Source organism: Helianthus annuus, chromosome 5 (assembly GCF_002127325.2).
Source record: "Helianthus annuus cultivar XRQ/B chromosome 5, HanXRQr2.0-SUNRISE, whole genome shotgun sequence".
NCBI lineage: Eukaryota > Viridiplantae > Streptophyta > Magnoliopsida > Asterales > Asteraceae > Helianthus > Helianthus annuus.
The window spans coordinates 137,894,317-137,914,861 of record NC_035437.2 but is presented as its reverse complement, the minus strand read 5'-3'; the positions used below and the strand labels follow the sequence as shown (position 1 = coordinate 137,914,861).

At 35.6% G+C, this 20,545-nt stretch overlaps 2 protein-coding genes across 3 annotated transcripts; one reads left to right on the top strand and one right to left on the bottom strand.

Moving 5' to 3' along the window:
• Window positions 1–247: 247 nt before the first annotated feature.
• LOC110898498 (pre-mRNA-processing protein 40A) lies at window positions 248–10,162 on the bottom strand. Of its 2 annotated transcripts, XM_022145288.2 has the most exons (30): window positions 10,020–10,162; window positions 9,037–9,115; window positions 8,692–8,742; window positions 8,538–8,603; window positions 8,120–8,443; window positions 7,539–7,691; window positions 7,354–7,418; window positions 7,083–7,152; window positions 6,941–6,993; window positions 6,801–6,858; window positions 6,133–6,410; window positions 5,996–6,056; window positions 5,808–5,906; window positions 5,667–5,735; window positions 5,510–5,587; window positions 4,362–4,448; window positions 4,226–4,260; window positions 3,984–4,089; window positions 3,808–3,888; window positions 3,621–3,713; window positions 3,449–3,502; window positions 3,249–3,365; window positions 3,059–3,157; window positions 1,643–1,690; window positions 1,476–1,568; window positions 1,272–1,379; window positions 1,121–1,185; window positions 941–1,031; window positions 719–850; window positions 248–632 (listed from the first exon to the last, which is right to left on the bottom strand). In XM_022145288.2, exons 3-30 carry the CDS (start codon window positions 8,722–8,724, stop codon window positions 489–491), a joined length of 2,760 nt encoding a protein of 919 aa, XP_022000980.1. In that variant the 5' UTR covers window positions 8,725–8,742; window positions 9,037–9,115; window positions 10,020–10,162; the 3' UTR covers window positions 248–488. The 2 variants fall into 2 exon arrangements, with proteins under 2 accessions (XP_022000980.1, XP_022000981.1); XM_022145289.2 differs by lacking the exon at window positions 9,037–9,115 and having other exon boundaries at window positions 10,020–10,158.
• Window positions 10,163–16,092: 5,930 nt separating this feature from the next.
• Window positions 16,093–19,534, top strand: LOC110898496 (immune-associated nucleotide-binding protein 9). Its single transcript, XM_022145287.2, has 6 exons — window positions 16,093–16,221; window positions 16,923–17,164; window positions 17,250–17,524; window positions 17,619–17,783; window positions 17,870–17,947; window positions 19,062–19,534. The coding sequence occupies exons 2-6, from the start codon at window positions 16,945–16,947 to the stop codon at window positions 19,326–19,328; spliced, it is 1,005 nt and encodes a 334-aa protein (XP_022000979.1). The 5' UTR covers window positions 16,093–16,221; window positions 16,923–16,944; the 3' UTR covers window positions 19,329–19,534.
• The last annotated feature ends 1,011 nt before the right edge of the window (window positions 19,535–20,545 follow it).

Sequence of the window (20,545 nt, the reverse complement as noted above, 5' to 3'; positions counted from 1 at the left end):
CACTTCCAAGGGTTCAACAATTTCAAATTGTTTAAACTATTATAACATATACATATGCTAAGATTTTTTTAAAAAGCATTTTTTACACCTAAAAAATATTATTTGATACATTAAACATCCTTTGAATGAATGAATTTGGCTCAGATAATCAGCCGGTAGGCCTATACATACTTGTCCAAAACTCGTTAAATTTTTTGTTAAATAATTATCAACTTATCTAGTGGTGAGTCTAATGAAGTCGAAAAAAAATACCCATAATTAAAACCATAATCTCTACCAATACTTATAATCGATGTTATAGTTTAATCACTGGGACATATTCAAACTGACCAGCCCAATTCGATTTTCTGCCCATGCGGCTGCAGCTATCTATGATTAATTTAACCACCTTTTTAAAAACTTAACACAAAAAGAAACCTCTATGTAAGAAGAGCATGTACAAATTTAAGAAGCTGAAACTATCTACAGAAAGGGAAGCGGTTAAATAACTACCAAAGTTCACCATCTTCAGCTACTCTCTGATCATCATGCCTATGATCCTCGGATACTCTTTGATCATCACGTCTATAATCTCTCTTGTGTCTCTTATGTCTGCTCTCATATTCTGCCGACGCAGATGACTGTTGCTCCAACTATACCACAGCAAATTCTACCATCATTAGTTTTGGTAAAATCATATTTAACCACATTATTCAGAAAAAGAAATAGAAAAATTAACCTGTTTTGTCTTTTTACGTTCAGCACTATGTCTGTGAGAATCCCTAGAATGATCCCTTCGGCGTTTATCGCTTTTACCTTTATTATTCTTGTCCCTTCTTGATTTTTCTGTCCTCCTATCTCTATCTTTACCCTGTATGTCATATTCTCACATTGATTCACTCTATCTTCATAAAAAACAATAATAATACACCGAATCATTTGTATTATACTTGTTCGGTACCTTATCCTCCCTGTGCTTCCGCTCATCTCTTGCTTTCTTTAGTTCTGTTATGTATTTGTCAAACATCTCCCTAAAGACGCTTTCCTCCACACTAAACCGGTATAACAGAACCAATGATTATGCTATAGACAGTATAACAACAAAATATTATTAACGCCTAGAAACAAAATAAGAAAATACCAGCTTTCTAGCCTATCTTCAAAAAGGGGCTTAACGTCTTCCCATCGGGAAGATGAAGTTATTTCCTGCAACAAGAGTACAAGACAATACTAAACTAAATTAAAAGAAAAACACAACAAATGAACCCATGTGTAAACTTTTTTTCCCAAACCTTATAAGTTGTCAAAGATGCGTAAAAGTCATCTACAACACGTTTACGCCTTTTGACTTCTTTCTCCTCCTTCTCTTGAGCTCTCTCTAGTAACTCATCAAATACAAGCTGCAAAAAAGTAAACATGATTTATTTACTGAAAGAATATAGTCTGATTTAAATTATCAACATATATATATATATTGGCTAGAAGTCAAAGCATGCCTTTAAATTAACATCTGAAACCGGTTGTGAGCTAATATCTTCAGCAATTGCATTCTTGAAGTCTTCAATAGTCCACGTAGATAAAATGGAAACCTGAAATCACCAGAATTAAAGTGACAAGACTTGCCAGCTGTGGGACCAATTGATTATAGTTTACGGAAACTAACCTTTCTCATCTTCACTATTTCTTTTATTCGGTCCCTGTCCTCCGTATACTGTGATATACAACATAATAAAAGGTATCAGCAAAAAGTTCTGATGTATAACACGCACAAATATATATATATATATATATATACACACACAGATATAGGGTTAGGATCGTGTGAGAAGCACTAGGCTAATTGAGAAACTTGAGAAGCATTCTGGAGCACACATTTTCCCTAAGCTTTTCGTAATATACACATAAGTATAGTTTAAAATTGACTAGATACATATGTGTATAATTCAAGATTTGACAATATACATATATGTATATAGTGATTTTTAACCTATACATATGTGTATATTACGAAAAGCTTAGGGAAATGTGTGGTCCAGAATGCTTCTCAAGTTTCTCAAATAGGGTGGACTTCTCTTAGGATCCCTACTCTACAGATATATATATATATAATGAAAGTGTAAAATACAATATTGTTTGACGTACGAGCGTACGCTGTGAAATTACACATGTTGAAAACATAATTACGCATGTTGAAAGAATGAAGATGATTCCAAGTTTGTGAAGTAGATGTTCCGAGTTTATGTTTTGTGTCAACATGCGTGATTAGGGTTTTGAGTTTTATAACATGCGTAACTTCATATCGTACACTCGTACGTTAAGAAATATTGTACGTTAACCTCCCCCTATATATATATATATATAGGGGAAGGTTATGTACAATAGCTCCTTAACATACGACCCTACGCGACTTAATTATGCACGTTAAAAATTTCAAACCCTAACGCATGAAGAAGAAATCACGCATAGGTTGGTTTTTACCCTAATTACGCATGTTATATGCGTAATTATGCACGTTACAAAAAATCAAAACCCTGCCACCAAACATGAAAATTACGCATGGGTTGTTTGAACTCTAATTACGCATGCTATATGCATAATTACGCACGTTAATTGGTGGTCGCGTATGGGTCGCACGTAAAGGGACTTTTGTATTTTGAACTTTCTTTCTCTCTCTCTCTCTATATATATATATATATATATACACACACACAGGCAGTGAGAGGTTCAATGGGGAACACTAAAATTTTGATGTTGTATCTTAATTACAATTACAATGAGGTTTGTATTGGTTTTTTCATTCGTTCTCACGGTTCTCGCAATATTTAGCGTTCTCAAGATAACCCTCCCCTATATATATATATATATATAGGTTTTTGGTGAGATATAGTTTTTTGTTTTTTGTTTTTTGTTTTTTTTTTTTTTTGCGGGAGGGGGGTGGGGGGGTTGGTGGTGGTGGGGTGGGTTTATTTTGTTGTGTTAACATTGGTTCTCGTAGTCCTCGCAATAAGGATGGTTCTCGCATGAACCCTACCCTTATATATAATATATATATTGTTACTAATAATCGGGTAAGGTTTACCTGCTTCTCAAGCTCCTCTAATACATCTTCAAACAAATCTTTCGGGGTGGCACCGGAACTGTTTGATGACACTGCTAAATAAGCAGGTGATTCTTTCACCTGTAAGCCAATTATATAGGAGAGTAAAATATTCATGTAAGTACTTATCTGAAAATTGGGTAGATAAAAGATGAAAACCATATTGACTCACTTTTACGCAATAGTCACGCCAGTGACTTTTTGAAGTCAGCATCCCAGAAGCAATATGTTCATCCATTAATTTGCGAAATTCATCCCGATTTTTACGCTCTGTTTTTCTTAATTCTTCCTGTATAAATAAACCACAAATAAGAATAGTGTAGTAGTATTTATTAATCACGATTATTAATTTAATTTATATATTTAAGGTACCGCTCGTAATTTCCTCTGCTCTTCCTCATCCTTTTCTAAATCACGTATATATTCCTGAGATATTAAACTTATACTTGGTGAAAATAATTGCAAAATTAATAAATACACAAACACGTTTGTGTGTATATACATATATATATATTAAATCCGAAAAGAACTTAAACGAAAGTACTTGGAATATTTCTAAACGATCAACTTTTTCAAGGCGCAAGCAACTTTCATCAGCTTCTAAGCGACCTTGCACTTTCCGCCACTGACTGCTTGCCTGAATATAAATGTTAATTTGTTATATAAAATGAAATGAAAATAATAGAATAAGTGGAAAAAAACTACATCTTTAGTATGCTAAAAGTAGGCACCGTGAGGAAATCGCAAGATTTTAAAAACTCAATGTACTCCTTCCTGTTTTTCTTGTGCTCCTCTAAAGCCTTTGACCGCTCCTGATAACGAATTCACCAAAATGATAATAAGGTCACAGAAAAACAATATACATTTTATAACAAACAATACTCAACAAATCTTTTTAAGGATTTACCTTTTTTTCACGTTCCGTTATATAATCGTCATAGAGGTCCTCGCGGTCTTTCAATCGCTCAATTGCTTTGAAGCGATCATCATCCTCAAAGATAGCAGCCACTTTGCTATACAAGGTTGAATAGAAAGAGAAAATGAATAGCATATAATAGTGATATACAATATTTACCAGATTATAAGTTTCACTGGTTAGGTAAATAAATATATATGAGAAAAGAATAACTTTCCAAATTATAGACAGACCTCCATTTAGTGGACACTGTGATCTCCTTTGACTCCTGTAAAGAAAGTCAGGTAAAGGTAATAAAAGAAGATGTCGCATTAGTTTAAGTATGAAGAAGAAATGATACAAAAAATAACATAAAATAAAAGTACTTACTTCTAGCATTTTCTTAAACTCCTCGCGTGCTTTCTTGTGTTTAGCCCGCCTCTGTTCTGCTTCCTGTTTTTTCTTTTGTACTATAAACTACAACATAAAAATACAAACAATATAAATTAATGCATATATATATATGTGTGTGTGTGTGAGCGTGTGTGTAGATACAGGATCAAGTACAAATAGATCTTAACCTAAGACACGTAGGAAACTGGGTCAAACGAACTCCGATTGAATTAATTTCAACGGCGTTGGAACCAGCTCGTTGAACCCTAAATATATTTAGGGTTTAGCTTTAGGTTTAGGGCTTAGCTTTTGTGTTTAGTATTTAGCTTTTGTGTTTAGTATTTGGGTTTAGGGCCTAGCCTTTAGGGTTTAGCTTTTACTCTTTTAGATTTTAGAGTTTAACTTAGGGTTTAGCCTTAGGATTTAGATTCCAAGACTACTTAGCTTAGACGACTCAAAGTTGAAGACCCCTTTGACATAAGGCAGACGATAATTCACTCCTTGTTAAAACCAAGACTACAACATATACTTTCTAAAAACCAAGTCAAAAACCAACTAAACGACCAATGCAAGATATCATGATAATTACAAGAATGACATAGTCAAAAACCAAAGCCATATACTAGAACTAACGATCAATTACAAGGCATAGAGATCATATACCATGCATTATCAAAATACAACATAAAAATCATGGAATGTGCTCAGAGAAAAAATGACCACTAAACAGGTTTTACAAACTCAAAAGAGTTTTTTACTAAAATGAGTTTTATAAAAAAAAAAAAAAAAAATCTAATCATTTGGTGTTTTTGATAAAACTAATCAAAAGTATATAAGTGGTTTATAAACTTTTATATATACTTGATGGTATTATATTGAAAGTATTGGTGTGGACATAAGGTGGGATAGTTAACATCCACTGCAGCCACTATAAATTTTTTGTTCGTGTAGTGATATCTATTTTACTCTAAAATGTTTACATAATATTTTGCAACCTACAAGCTATTCACAAGAAATATGATCTTAACACGTAAATAGTTTAAAAGGCGATCATAAACATAAAAAACACATTACCCCCCACCCCTTTCCCAAGGTTCTTACAATATTATATTAGAACACGTGGCAAAGATTCCGTTGATAGTTACCTCAGTGAAAGCTTGCTTCCGCTCTGAAAGTGATCTGAGAGCACCGTATCTTCTGTCATTAATAATTACCCTCATTGTCTGATTAAGAAAATTACAGATGTCAAGACAATTGAATGCCAGATTGACTTATTAAAAACAGTCGCCAAAGCCCAAATACCTGATCCCAAGTCCAATCAGAAGCAACGTTTGCATTTTCTAGAAGAGCCTTAAATGCATTTTTAGCCTCCTGAACATAAGGCAAATAAATATAAAATAAATAAATGTAAAACAGTATTGGCTTATATGAATTGATAAATACCTGCTTATCCTCGTAAACTTGGGTTTCCTGATCAAATGCCTTTTCTTCTAAAGCAGCACCATTAGCGCTATCGTTAGTTACACTGCCTTTATTGAATTCCTACAAACCGCTAATTATATTTAGTAAAATATACTTAAAATTTAAATACATCGAATGTGAAAGAGAAGGGGAGGAGGAGTCACGGTCACCTCGATGGTACCATTTTCTGCAATTACCGCATTGTTTGCCGAAACAATCTCCACAGTACTCCTACAATTTACGATGGTTAACTTACAAACAAACGAGAACCAGAATTTACAACAGAAAATCTGAGTGCAGGTTATACAATGGTAACGTTTCGGTCATTGGTGTTTCTTCAGCGGCATTTGTTGTCCCTTTAGAAGACTCGATCGATGCTGTTGGCTCAGAGGTCAAAACAGATCCTGATTGCACAGGTGGAATAAGATCAGGCACTGGAACAGGGCTCGGTCCCGGTTCGTGAGCCTGAGACGATGGGCTATCTGAGCCAGGAGTCAGTGATGGAACCAGGGTTTCGTTATCGGGATCCTTTGTTGACTGCTGTTCGTTGGTATTAGATTTGGTTATCACTTGCTCACGAGCCAACTGCATATGTTCATAGGTTGAATTAGTTTATAACGAAAGTAAAGAGTAAAGTACACGGATGGTCCCTATGGTTAACCAAAATTTTGGATTTGCTCCCTAGCTTTTCAAAAGTACACAGAAGGTCCCTGTGGTTTTCACTTTGTAACACATTTAGTCCCCAGCTAACAGATCTAAGACTAAATGTATTACAAAGTGCAAACCATAGGAACCATCCATGTACTTTTGGCAAAAGTTGCGGACAATGCGGTAAAACTGCAAACCATAGGGACCATCCGTGTACTATTGGAAAGCTAGGGACCAAATCCAAAATTTTGATCAACCGCAGGGACTATCCTGTACTTTACTCGAAAGTAAATGTAGGATTAGTGAACTTTGGTTAAGAGAAAAGACCTTGAGTTCATCGGGTATTTTCCACTTTGATTGCTTGGTAACCTTGTTATAGTAGTACCTGTTAATAATAAATTATTAGGCATTTGTGAAAGATAAATATAAGATCGATAGAATGTTCTAGAATGTTCTAGATTACGCACTTTCTTCCATCGGGAGCAGGATATTCCTTCCAATTTGTAGATGCATCGGCCCTCTGTTCAACGGGCAACCATTGAAGAAGTTAAACATAAAAATTAGTGACAGTAACTAACTGTTAACGCAATAACTCGATTGCTTACACACCTCAGTTGGGCTCATCAACTCGAGAGGCTTCTCCCAGCTGGATATTTTTGTCTTTTTGTTGTAATAGTATCTAAAACAACAATAGAGTACCTTTTAATAAACATACATACATAAATATCTGTATACACACACAGACAACACAAATATACATGTATTAATGTATATACATAACATATGTATGCAAGAGGATATGTAATATAAAATGTATAAACGTATCCTTAATCAAACCATGATAATAGAAGAAATAGAACTGAGATTAAAAAAAACATGCCTTTTTCCTTTGTGAGAAGTATGTTCAATCCAATCTGATGCAGCTTTGGGTAGATCAGTTGTTACCTAATAATCCAATGTCAAGTGTGATGTCATGCATACCATTTTATATACGGCATGCTATTACAGAAGTGCAAAATTTGTAAGAAATGTGAGATCACAATCAAAAGAATCTTTAGTCCTCACTTGAACAGAAGATGCAACTTCAGCAGGCTGCAACATAGGTGTTACAGCCGGTCCACCTAGAGGAAAACCATGCATATTTGTTGAGGATATCGGCTGGTATTGGCTTGTTACTTCTGCGTTTACGTGTGCTTGAGCGGGTGCTGGTGTCGGTAACTGCTCAAACAAATTTAACATAAACAAGAAATGTAATTAATTAAATTATACATTTACAATTTAGAGTAAAGTATACGGATGGTCCCTGTGGTAAACCAAAATTCTGGATTGTTCCCAAGCTTTTCATAAGTACAGGGCCGCTCCCTGTGTTTTGCACTTTGTAACACATTTAGTCCCAAACTAACAAATCTAAAGGTTTCAGTAGGTCCAAGTTAGAGACTAAATGCATTACAAAGTGCAAACCACAGGGACCATCCATGTACTTTTGGCAAAAGTCGGGGCTATTTGCGTTACAAAGTGCAAACCACAGGGATCATCCGTGTACTTTTGAAAAGTTAGTGACCAAATTCAAAATTTTGGTCAACCACAAGAACCTTCCGTGTACTTTACAATTTAAATACGATAGTACAGCACACTTGGTATGTTACGTTGTATGATAAAGATATGGCAGCCCGTGGACCGCTCTGACCGGGCCCATAGTTATTAGGTGCTGGAACAGCCTGTTGGGCCTGTGGTGATACAGACATTACAGGTCGGATCGGTTGAACATCAGGCACTGGAAAAACTTGAGCGGCAGGCGGCGGTGGAGGAGGTGGCGCTATGCTATGTGCCAGCGGTGGCGCTGGTGGTCCAGGTCTAGGAGGTAAATGTTGCATCGGCTGAGACACCATATTTGGCCTCACAGCAAGAAACTGTTGAGATACAATAGGCATATATGGCGGTGGCGGCCGTGGCGGACCTGCTGGGCGGAACTAGATTTAATTCCGATATTAGAACCGTTGCTTCAGATTCAAAATGATTATAATTACAGAGAAAATGTGAAAAAAATGAAAAAAAAAAACTTACTTGCATTGCGACCGGTGGATAAGTGTTTGGAGGTGGTCCCATGGCGGCAACAGGAGGTCGAGGCGGCTGTTGTAAAAATGTAGGAGCGAGATTGAGAAAAGGTAAGCGTGATAAAATATAAATCATGAGAAAGTATATAAACTGCTTAAACTACCTGTATGCCAGGATACTGAGAATTGTTGGCCATTGTAAAAACGGAGAATATCTGACAATGTCATGTAGTCGAATGTTAATGGTTGTAACAAAATTATAGCAAAATGGTGGAAATATATTATAGAGTATTAAACATATACAAAGAAAGAAAGAAATCGAATAGAGTTAAATAGGCAAGCATAAAGGGTACAACAACAAATCATATACTTGTTATATATAGCAGTATCGGCTTTGTATTTAAAGAGCACTTGACGTAACATAATAACATGATTAACTATTCATAACCAAAAATATAACTTGGCGTGGAAACGGTAAAAACTGTAACTTAATGATCATAATTGCTTACGAATGTTTCAATCAGCAGCTTTGACTTCACCAAATATGTAAAAGGGTGTATCTTGACACCTTCTAGCGCATTCTACAAGCTGTAAATATATAAATTTGAAGTGAAAGCGTATGAACTAAGCTCTTTCTTAAATACATAATTACATGGTTTCAGTTAAATAAGCAACATAAACCACTTTAAAGAAACAAAAGATGTTGATGTGTAGTACAGCAAGTTAGAAACAATGTTGTATTCTATAAAAAAAGGATATGTATTAACCTAGTATGGGAAATGGCGCTTATATAACGATATAAGCATGTCATAAAAGATTCAGAACATACGCATTTTTGTTAGCATAGCAAATACATGTGGCGGAGCTTATAAGCAGTTCCCCTCCATATCAACCGAGAAAGAAGCTTAAGAAACCAAACAAAAAAGAAAAGAAACTACAACCACCATCACGAGAAATCTAAACTACAACATATTTTTAAGCATAACTAACACATAAAAGACTGATTTACAACCTAAACAAGAACACCAATAAATCAACCCTATTGTATAAAATGTAATTTGAATATAAGGCAACATATAAACATAAAAAAAAACCCTAGAAAAATAATCTGATCAATAAGTCCATATATGCAAATTAAACACCTAATTCGATCATTTGCAAACCCTTGATATTTCATTTTCTGTTAAATTTAAACTACATATGCATAACTAAAGCAGCAATTACAACTCAAATTCAAATAGTTTTTTATGTATACTAATCACAGTCCACAACATTCAACAAAAACCCCAACCTATTGAACCGATTCTCCACAATTCAAACAAAACTGAACCTAAAACCCTCTGATCGGACAACAAACATTCGAGTAGCAAGTAACATTGATTATGATAGAGCAATTCGAACAAAAATTGAATTTTGAAGAGGATAAATGAATTGTTTGATCAATGAATGTAGGATTTAACCTAAGTATTTAGATGTTAGAGAGAGATCGAACCAGTGATTCGGTGCGAGAGAGAGGTAGTCAGACTCCTGTGGTTGGTTCCAGGTGAAGAAAGCGAATATAGGAAGCAGCAAAGGTTTTGTTTATGTCGGGCAACGAGCGAAGAAAAGGGTAAAGGGCCCGTCTGGTTTTGTTGTGCCCTATTTATTTACCAACGCCATTAAATACATATAGAGTAAATTACAAGTTTTGACTTTATGTTCGTGGTAGATTGTACACGGTGAATTTTTATTTTTTGCCCATAGCCTTATAGTCTAGTGGCATTTTGAGGGTAGGATAAAATTTTGAGATCAACAGGTCTTGGGTTCGATTCTCACAAAGGGGGTTTTCCTAAATTTATTGGGGTTCCTCCTGAATTGGTGTATATGCATTATGCCTAGTGGAGGTGGATATGATCGGGTGGTTCCGCTGGTGGCACGATGATACTCCAGTGGTTCGTCAGTGATCCAAATTTTTCGTTCAAAAAAAAAATTGATGACTTTTGTACTTGATGTTTAAAAATCTTACATGTTATGTCTTTTAGGCCTAACCACGTTATTTCTTTTTTTTTTGGTTAAATCTGGTCATGTAACTTGCACATGAGGGCATTTTTGTCTATTCACCTCCACATTTTCTAATTATGTAAATAACATAAATATCTAACCTTTTAAATAACATAAATAGTTCCGATTTAATAAAACACTAAGAATACCCATATCAAATAGAGATAGAGTCACATATGAAAACCTAGCCTTCTTAAGATTGTGTAACAAATCAGATCTGAAACCCTCCCTAACTCATCATCGAGGTAAAACCTAGCACATCACCCTTACGCAAACATTCGTAGGGCACGAGTTCCGCTGGTTGATTGTTGGATTCTGGAAGCCAGGAACAGAGAATGGCACAATTCTAGGGCACAAGTTCATCAGGCAACCTCTTGGTTGACAGTACACTCCGATCGCCGATAAGGGCGCAACTCTGGAAGCCAGAAACAAAGAAGCCATGGCTGCTGGACGACGAAGAAGCTTTAGAGCACAGTTCCGCCGTGATTGTTGGACTGTTGTCGACCGAAAGGTTTCTATCTTTCTATCTCTCTTTTTTCCCCTCTCTCTCTCTCTCTCTCTCTCTGGAATGGTAGCGTGGCCGTTCCTGTTAGACGGTGGTTTTGCAGTGGTAGTGGAAGTGGTGGCGATGGAGGTTTGATGGTGATGTCAAGAGTGGTGCTTGTTAGTGGAAGTAGAGATCTGGTGGTGAGGTCAGGTTGAGAGTGGTGGTTGTTGGTGGAGGCGGTGGAAGGTTGGTCGTGAAGGTGAGCGTGGATGTTGGTGATGGTGTAGAGAGAGATGTGTGAAGAGAGAAAGGAGTATATGTTTGGCGGCGTTTGTTGGAGATAGAGAAGAGAGAGAATTTTTTTAATTATGTTTTTTTATTTATATATTTTTTATTATTTTTTTACAAATTTAGTCCCTTTATTTACTCAATAGTCCCTGGAGAGGTAAAATGACAATAATACCCTCATGTGTAATGCACATGACCATATTTAACAAAAAAATTTGACTGAGTTAGGGCTAAAGTACATAACGTGCAGGATTTTGAAACGTTAAGGACAAAACTCGTCAAATTTAAAGGTAAAGGACACCGCATGCAATTTGGTACAAACATAAAGGACAAAACTTGTAATTTACTCATAGATATAAATTATTATTTTGAAAAGAATTGTTAAATATAAATTTTATAATCCTATATATTTAATACATCATATGTTTTACTCTATATTCTTATTATTCTTATCTTCTTATTAAAGTCAACTCTCTCATGTAATTAATCATCATCGTCGGATCATGTTGAGATAAAATAGCAGAATTCTTCTAAAAGTAGAGGTTACAATGTGACAACTGTCAATTTTCCGTGTAATTCTGTACATATTAAACAGTAATTTGTGCTTTAATAACTGTGCTTGATTTGAATTAATGGCATGAATGATTTCTGATTATTGTCATATACATACAAGTGCATTACATGTTGCATGAATTCATATCATTACTGCATGCAACACATCATGATCTAATTAGTGCACGAAACAAAGTTAGCACAGTTATCAGATGAACTAGAAGTACTGACGGGAATTCAGTACTCAGACAGACATGATGTTAAGAAACAGAATGAGCCCGAAACCAAGAGTTACACTAGTATAGTGTGTAGGAAAGTAGGGATCATAAAACTGCTTCCTAGTGATAGTTTAAGTGCCAGTAAGTGCCTAAAACTCACACAAACTACAGAATTCTGCAATTTTCAGCAAAAATAAGCATTTTAGCAACATAATATAGTGCAGAATTATGGTTTAATAGTCCAGAATACCTTCCTAAGTATCGGGAATCAAAAGTGTCACAAAAGGGAACATAAAGCACACTAAACTGCGTAATTTAGCACCTTAACGAACCAGTAACCAACCGGACACTACCCGAAACACCAAATTTTCACTAGAAGCATTGTTTTAGCATTTCCGAGCTAGGAACATCATAATACAGCTTATAATTACATAACACCTAAAAACACTAAACCTTATACTTGAAATCTAACTTAAACATCTAACTAGCCATTACAACTCAACCTCATACCCCCATCCCCTTGGCGACGGTCACCATGGGTGGACCCACCCATGGATTTTCTTGAATTGTTTATACGATTTGTTGTTTGCTTTAGAAACATATTACACAAAGGTTTTGTAAATGTTGGAGCTTCATATTTTATAAACCACAAGTAACTTCATTCTCTTTCATTCACAACATCAACACTTCACCACTTCTCCCTCTCCTTCCCTTGCTCACGGCCGAGAACCACCACCCACACCATCACCATTTTCACTTCAATCTCTTCCAATCCAAGGTGATCCTAAGGTGCAAGAAGCTAAGTTAGAAAGCTTGGAGCCATTGGAGCTTGAAGGACCATTCTCTAGAGCTTTTAACCACATTCTTCATCTTTGATCTCTTCCCTAGCCTTGTGCTATTAGTAAGCCTCTTGTAACTTGTTTTTACTTCTCTTTTTGATGGTTAAAAGATTATGTAAATGGTGAAACATAAAGATCATGAAGAAACAAGAAGATAATCCTTCACATAAAGCTTAAAATCATAAGAATCTAAGTTGATTTAGTGTATGTGTATATCTTGATTGTTGATTTCTTGTGATTATGATGTTAACTCTTTAAACACCTTTGATTTTCACGTCATAACATAGATCATAGGTTAACGAAAGAAAATGTTTTGAGTAATCTTAGTGATACGTAATCCCAACATAGATAAGTGTGGGGATTTTTATTTGTGAAATCTACCAAAATTAAGGAGACATTATTGGTGATTTTAAAAAGAGATCTTTACCTATTTAGTGAAAAGATAGTGAATAAACTTGCTTTGAACAAATAACATTTTCAAAATAACGTAATTTTTCCCCTCCAAAATGGATTTTGATTAGTGTTTAAGGTCTTTACCAAACGAAGAAGTTGATGACTAAAGAAATGACCAAAATTTGTTGGAGAAAAGTTCTTGTGACAAGAGCAATGTCCATGCACGGTTTTGTCAAGAATCAACCGCGTAGTGCTTATAAAGTTTTTTGAAAATGTTTCTCTCACATTATTTAAGCAACCTTCTTGTGCAAAGCTATTAACAACATTACACACCAAAAAGTCCAAAATTCTAAGTTATCTTTAAGTGGCCTTTAACTCTCTCGACATCTTCTATATCAAAGCGCAGATCATAGATTAACAAAAATCACGGATTAACAAAAGAAGAATTGTTAATGATCATATTGTAGTATTCTTTCAAACATTTTTGTTGTAAGTTGTGAGTGATATTCTCTACATAGATACATGGGAATTTGTATTACTGTTCCTTACCAAAGTTAAGAAGTTATTGGCTATCTCTATCACACTAGAGATAAATATTTAAGGTGACTATTAGGTTATTCATGTGTGAATGGAATGTACAATTACTTTTTGTTGTTTGGTATGCGAAAAAAGACGAAGGAATAAAATCAGATAGCGGTGATGGGCGATGATGGTGCGTGGTGCTAGGTGTCAGTTGTAGCGGCAGTGGTGGTGGGTGGAGACGACGGCGGATGGTGACAACGATGGTGGTGGTGGTGGATGATGGTGGAGGTAGGTGGCGGCGGTGGCGATGGTGGTGGCAGGGGTGGTCGGAGGTTGTAGCGGTGGTGGCGGTTGATAGTGGTGGCGACGGTGATCGGAGGTGGCCGTGGCAATGGTGGCGGCGATGATCGAAGGTGGGTGGTGGCGATGATCGGAGGTGGCAGTGGCGATGGCGGCGGTGACGGGGACGGAGGTGGGTGGCGGCGGTAGGTGGTGGAAGCGGAGGTGGGTGACAGCAGCGGATGACGGTGGTGGTGGTGGTTGGTAGCAACGGTGGTGGTTGTGGTGTTGTTAATGAAGGGTGAAGAAGGAATGAAATGGAAAAAAAACATGGGGACACATGAAATGATTTTGAGGGAATAAAATGCATTTTGAAATGGACGATTCCATTCCATCGACCAACCAAACACTTTTTTCTTCATTCCCTCGCAATGGTCCATTCCATTCCACCTCTCATTTCTGCATACCAAACGCTACCTAAGGATAAAATAAACTCTTAATGAGGCGGGCTTATGTGAGTTCCATAGAAAAATTATATGAGAAGAGATCAAAGGGTTAATATTCATGCTATTAGATTATCCTAAATGTGTAGCAGTATGCGTTCTCGTTAGGCTACTCGATTCATGTGGTTATGAAGGTGAAGGAGGCATAGAGCGCCACGTGTCTCTCACATCATCAGAAGGGGCTTTGCCCTCCAAACCCCAAGAACCATGGGGTGGTTGTGAAGGTTGAAACAATCAACCACACCTATCTACACGACAACCAATCACCATCGCATACCCAAGCCCCCCACGCCCATGAGAATCTCCAAGCCCCATGGGGCAAACGCCGGACCACATCACATATGGGGCGGTGTTGGTGACGTGAAGGGGCTTCCACTCCCTCTCTCCACGCCCCACACTGAGTGGTATTAGATCATCCATTCTCATTCGTAGTAGTGCTGCATTTTGTAGTAGTGCAATGCTATTACATTGTTAGATTTTTTTTTTTGAACGGCTGCAACATGGTTTGATATATAGTTATTAGTTACCATAACATTTATCTTATCCACTTGTTTTGCAGTATTATATATTTATATGTTTACTACACATATGACTCAAACCATATATATATATATATATATTTTCTAGGCGACAAGTTTTTCGAGAAATCGTGATGATTATTTATCAGTTTTGAAATTTAAATCTAACAAGTTGCAATATTTTAAATATTTAAATAAGTTTAAGACCACCAATGTTTGTATTAATGGATGATATGATTATGCGAATAAGACATGTCATTCTAATTCGAGATGACATGAAAAAAATAAACATGCACGTTAAAAGCAACACACTGAGAAATGTAGTATAATTAAAAAAACATTTGGGATTTTTAAGTCGTGAATGAGCAAAACAAGTTGCCCCCTCACCCTACATTATTAGAATTGGTATGCCTAGTTTAAAATAACTTTGCAACGGAAGAAACTAAAAAGACTTACAACAATCTCTCAAAGCTCGATCACAAATCTTCTATCAGGGTCCAGTTGCAAGTTAAACTTGAAACCATGTGTTGAACGCAAAAAACAAGGGTTGAATTCTTTACTAAAATATGCTTAGGGATTATTAGACGAATGTGTTTTGCAACAAAATCATTCAAATTTTGAAACAAGTGCTTAAGCCCGATAATGTTCATTCTCTTGCGATAACGAAGACGAAGATAAATAATTCTGTTGCTCAGATATCACGAAATTCTAACGAAGCAATTCCACAATGAAATTGTGAGTGCACAAAACCAATAATGAATTACCTCTAGTTGTGTAAATAGGTAATTTGTAAGTTCGTGTTTGACTAACCACGCGATTCTTGGCTACGTTACATATTATTATCACATATAGTGGGTAATAAGTGTCAATAGTATAAAAACAAGGGGTAAAAGGATAACTTTTGTAACAGAAAGCTGAATTCAGTTCATTTTTATATGAATCAACAACAATTTTCCCTCTTTTTAATTTCACTTTCAAACTGCAAAGATCATAATCTCCTCTCAAATCCCTCGTTTCATCTCCTCTGTCAACACAAACCCTAACAAGTTCTTCAGGTACTTTCATCTTCTCAAAATTTCTATATGCATTAGTAAATTTTCTTCTGTAATTCATAGTGAAAATTGTTAGGGTTTACATCACTGCTACTGTTTTTAATAGTTTTGATATGTTTATTCGTGATGAGAAAGCAGATTTTGGATTGAATTTCGCATTTAAACGTTTGCTATTAAGTTAATTTTGTTTGCATCTAGCGTTGTGTTGCCTGAATCAGTACTATGTTGCATCATGTAACTTCACTTCTTGTCTGAGTTGATTAATAGTGGTAGGATTATAAATGATTCCTAACTTGTAATGTACAGATTTAGTGTCATATAATTGGGGGAAAGTTCTGTCAGTCATGATTGGGAGTTAAAATCATAATATTATAGATCCTCCTAATTTTAGTTGTTTTGATATATTCGTGTTACGACATGTCAGACAGTGGCTCGTTCGATTGAATTTTACATCAGAACTCAGTTATTAAGTTAAATTTCATGTCATGTTGTTGTAAGATCATATATCCTGTGAGTTGATTTATAATGGTAGGATTATGAGTGAGCCGATTACTTCTTAGCCTAGTGGCACTGTGTTTATCCCCACCAAGGTGGTGCGGGTTTGAGTCAGCAATATGTAGATTTTATGAGTGTATTTTAGGAGGTGTGTGAGTTTGTGGTTAACTGAAAAAAGGATTATGATAGATTTTTGACTTCTGATGTAGATTTGACTGTCACTGTCACATCATGGAGGAAATTGGGATAGATGATGATTGGTTCACATCTTCTTCTCGAACACTTATACTGGTTGGAAGACCTGGTAGCGGAAAAAGCGCAACCGGCAATAGCATTCTGGGAAAAAAAGCGTTTGTATCAAAAACTAGCTATGCTGGTGTAACCAGAACTTCTGAACTCAGAAGAACTGTGCTGAATGATGGCCTAGTGCTTAAAGTGATAGATACTCCGGGTATAATAGTTAAACTTTTTATAGAACTCTATAGTTACTAATCTGCCTTCTGATTTTAGTATGCTAACGGCTCTTACAATGGCAGGTTTGTTTGATTCATCAATTGACATTGAGTTTGTTAAGAAGGAAATTGTTAAGTGTATGAACATGGCGAGTGACGGGATACATGCAATAGTTGTTATTCTATCAGTTAGAAATAGGTTTTCTAAAGACGAAGAAGCTGCAATTAGGGGTATGCGGATTCTGTTCGGGAGCAGAGTATATGATTATATGATTGTGCTTTATACTGGTGGAGATGAACTCGAAGAGAGTGGACAAACATTGGCAGAGTACTTGGAAGGCTGTCCTGATTCTCTAAAGGTACAATATATGGTTCTATTTCGTTAAAAATTGGCTTACTATTTGCATGAGATTTCTTGGATATTTAAAGATTAAGCATTGACTATTGGTTCAGGAAACAATTAGCCTTTGTGGGCACAGATGCATGCTTTTTGATAACAAGACAAACGATCAACAGAAGAGAACACAACAGCTACATGAGCTTCTCTCTCTTGTCAACAACCTGTTGACCAAGAGCAATGGAAAACCGTATACCGATGAGAGTTTGAGAGATTTAAAGGTGAAAACATTATTTTTCATTTTTGTTATTTACCTAATTATTTTTGACAATTATTAATGTTAAAAGTACCATACATGTACTTGCAGAAAGGGATCGGGAAGCTACATGAATACTCAAACGCAGTTCAGAAGCTAGAAATAACTGAGAATCAAGTTAATGAAATGGTATTCTTACTGTACTTTATTAATTTTACTTATATCCTGGTCTGCATATGGATTAATTATGCAAAAAAAGAAAATACTATAATAGCTGTTTTCTAAAGCTGATTTTTTAGAAAAATAAAACTAGTGGTTGACCATGATGTACGTAGGCTTTTCTGCTAAGAAAGGGTTGTGAAGTCTTTTCTGAACTAATCTTTTCTTCTGACTTCTAATTTATGGTCATTTTTAGTGCTGGCCAAAATTGGTCAAGTCGGTTTGAGTTGACCTACGCATACATATTTGTCATTCTCTTAAGCTTCTTGTTATAAATAACTAATGTGATAAGCAACGGTTGTGAACTATTTTCTAAACAACGTATTCTGTTTTCCTAACTTATAACTCATGGTCATTTTTAGCGCCGGCCAAAATTGGTCAAGTTGGTTAGGGTTGACTATACTACAGTAATAAAAAACTTCTAATAAAGCATTTTAGGAGGTTGTTACATACACCAAAATTACACTTGAGGTGAATTCGGACCCGCTTCTTGCAGGTAAAGGTTTTGATTGGACCCATTTGAGATTAAGAAAACATAACTCATAGTGACCCATTTGTCTACAAACGGGTGAACAGTTGTCACCCCTAGCGCTTTTACTGAGTTTTTATTATTAGGGGTACTTTTACGGAAAAACGTCACCCCTAGCGCTTTTACCGAGTTTATATTATTAGGGGTACTTTTACTGAAAATCGTCACCCCTAACGCTTTTACTAAGTTTTTATTATTACTAAGTTCTTTTACTGACAATTGTCACCCCTAGTGCTTTCATGAATTTGAATACCACCAATAATCATTCAAAATACTTAAAATTTCATATTTACCAATTCATTAAATACAATATATAATAAGACAATTATAGCCTTCTTTTTCTCTTTACACTCCGAATCCGTTTCCTGATGCAAGTTTCAAGGGAAGGGTATATATGTCATGTACATGAAAATGAGTATCTTTGATATTATCTTTTTTTTAGTTGGGTAAATACGATATGATACAAAGTTTGAAGAGGATATAAGAAATTATCCATTATTAGCATATGGTTATAGTTGAGTGGCACATAAATTTAGTTTAAATGATGATGTACAGATTGCGTTGAGGCTGAAGGAAACAACTGCCAAACTTGAACAACAATTGGCGGAAGAACAGTCGAGGCTGAAAGAAGCAACCAGAAGACTTGAACAACAACTGGAGAAGGAACAAGGGGCCCGGTTGAAGGCTGAAAAAATGGCTCATGCAGCTCACACAAAATCCAACGATGAAATCCGGAAACTTAGAGAGAATCTAGAGAGAGCCGAACGGGAGACTGAGGAGCTTCGAAACAAAGCTAAAAGTGGCAAATGTGCAATCTTATGAAATTCAAGGTTGGTGCTTTTCTGCTAAAAAAACATGATCTGTAGTTCTATTCACTACTGTTGTTTTGGATAACAACCAAGAATCTGCATATTACAATAAGAAGATATGATATCTTCTTTTATCATAGATCTAAAGTTCTGAGATAATATGTGTACATGGTTTATCATGACCTATAAGGCTATAGTTACATAATCAGTTCCTGAAAATATGTTTTTAAGATGATGAGCTTTATAGGGTAATGTGTCATGCAGTGCTTAATACTTGCGTATGCTTAGTGTTGGTAATTTTAGTGTTATCAACATATATTTAATACAATTTTGGGCTATATAACTTACATTATTTGGGCCTGTTACATTATCACAATGGGCTATTAGTCCAAATGGGCCTAATTAGTGGATCTGATCAAATAAAGAAACAAAGGGATCGGATGGGTGTATAATAATGAATGAATTGATTATGCATCATCTAAGTTATGGTTTTATTAAACACAATGAGCTTGCTAATTTATTACTGGGTTTCATTAATAACAAGTAACAATATGGGCCTAGATGTGATGGATAATGTTATTGCTGGATGAAATCAAATGGATTTATTATTTAACTCAATGCCGATGGGCTGTTGAGGATATAGAAATACGCATACATACTGGTCGAGGATTACACGGTTTTTGTCGAACAAAGTAGAACGGCACGCTCATCAAATTCGTCTTAAAGACTAAGTTTAATCTTGTCAAACATTTGATTGTACCGATCAAATAGTTTGTTCTGATAGTGATTACACGACTCTTAATCTAATCCAAGTGATTTTTCAATTAATTTTCGGTTTTGGTTTTGGTTCCGAGATACTACAACACTTAAGGAATTCATTGTTGAGTTAATAAATTGATGAACGTAGTAGTGCTGTTAATATGATATTATATGTAACTACACTACTTAAGACTTGTGCTTGAGACTATATAACTGCAACTTATTCTCCAAGTTGTAACAACTGATGTACGGTTATCTGTTAATCTAAAAGTATGCCTATCATATTATAACACTAGGTTATAACCCCGTGTATTACACGGGTTGAATAAATGTAATTTTATATACTAAATTAAAAAAATTATTCTTTAAAAATCTCGTTTATTACACGGGTTGAACAAATGTAATTTTATATATTAAAATTATATCTCTAAGAATCCCATGTATTGTACAGAATAAATGTAATTTTATATA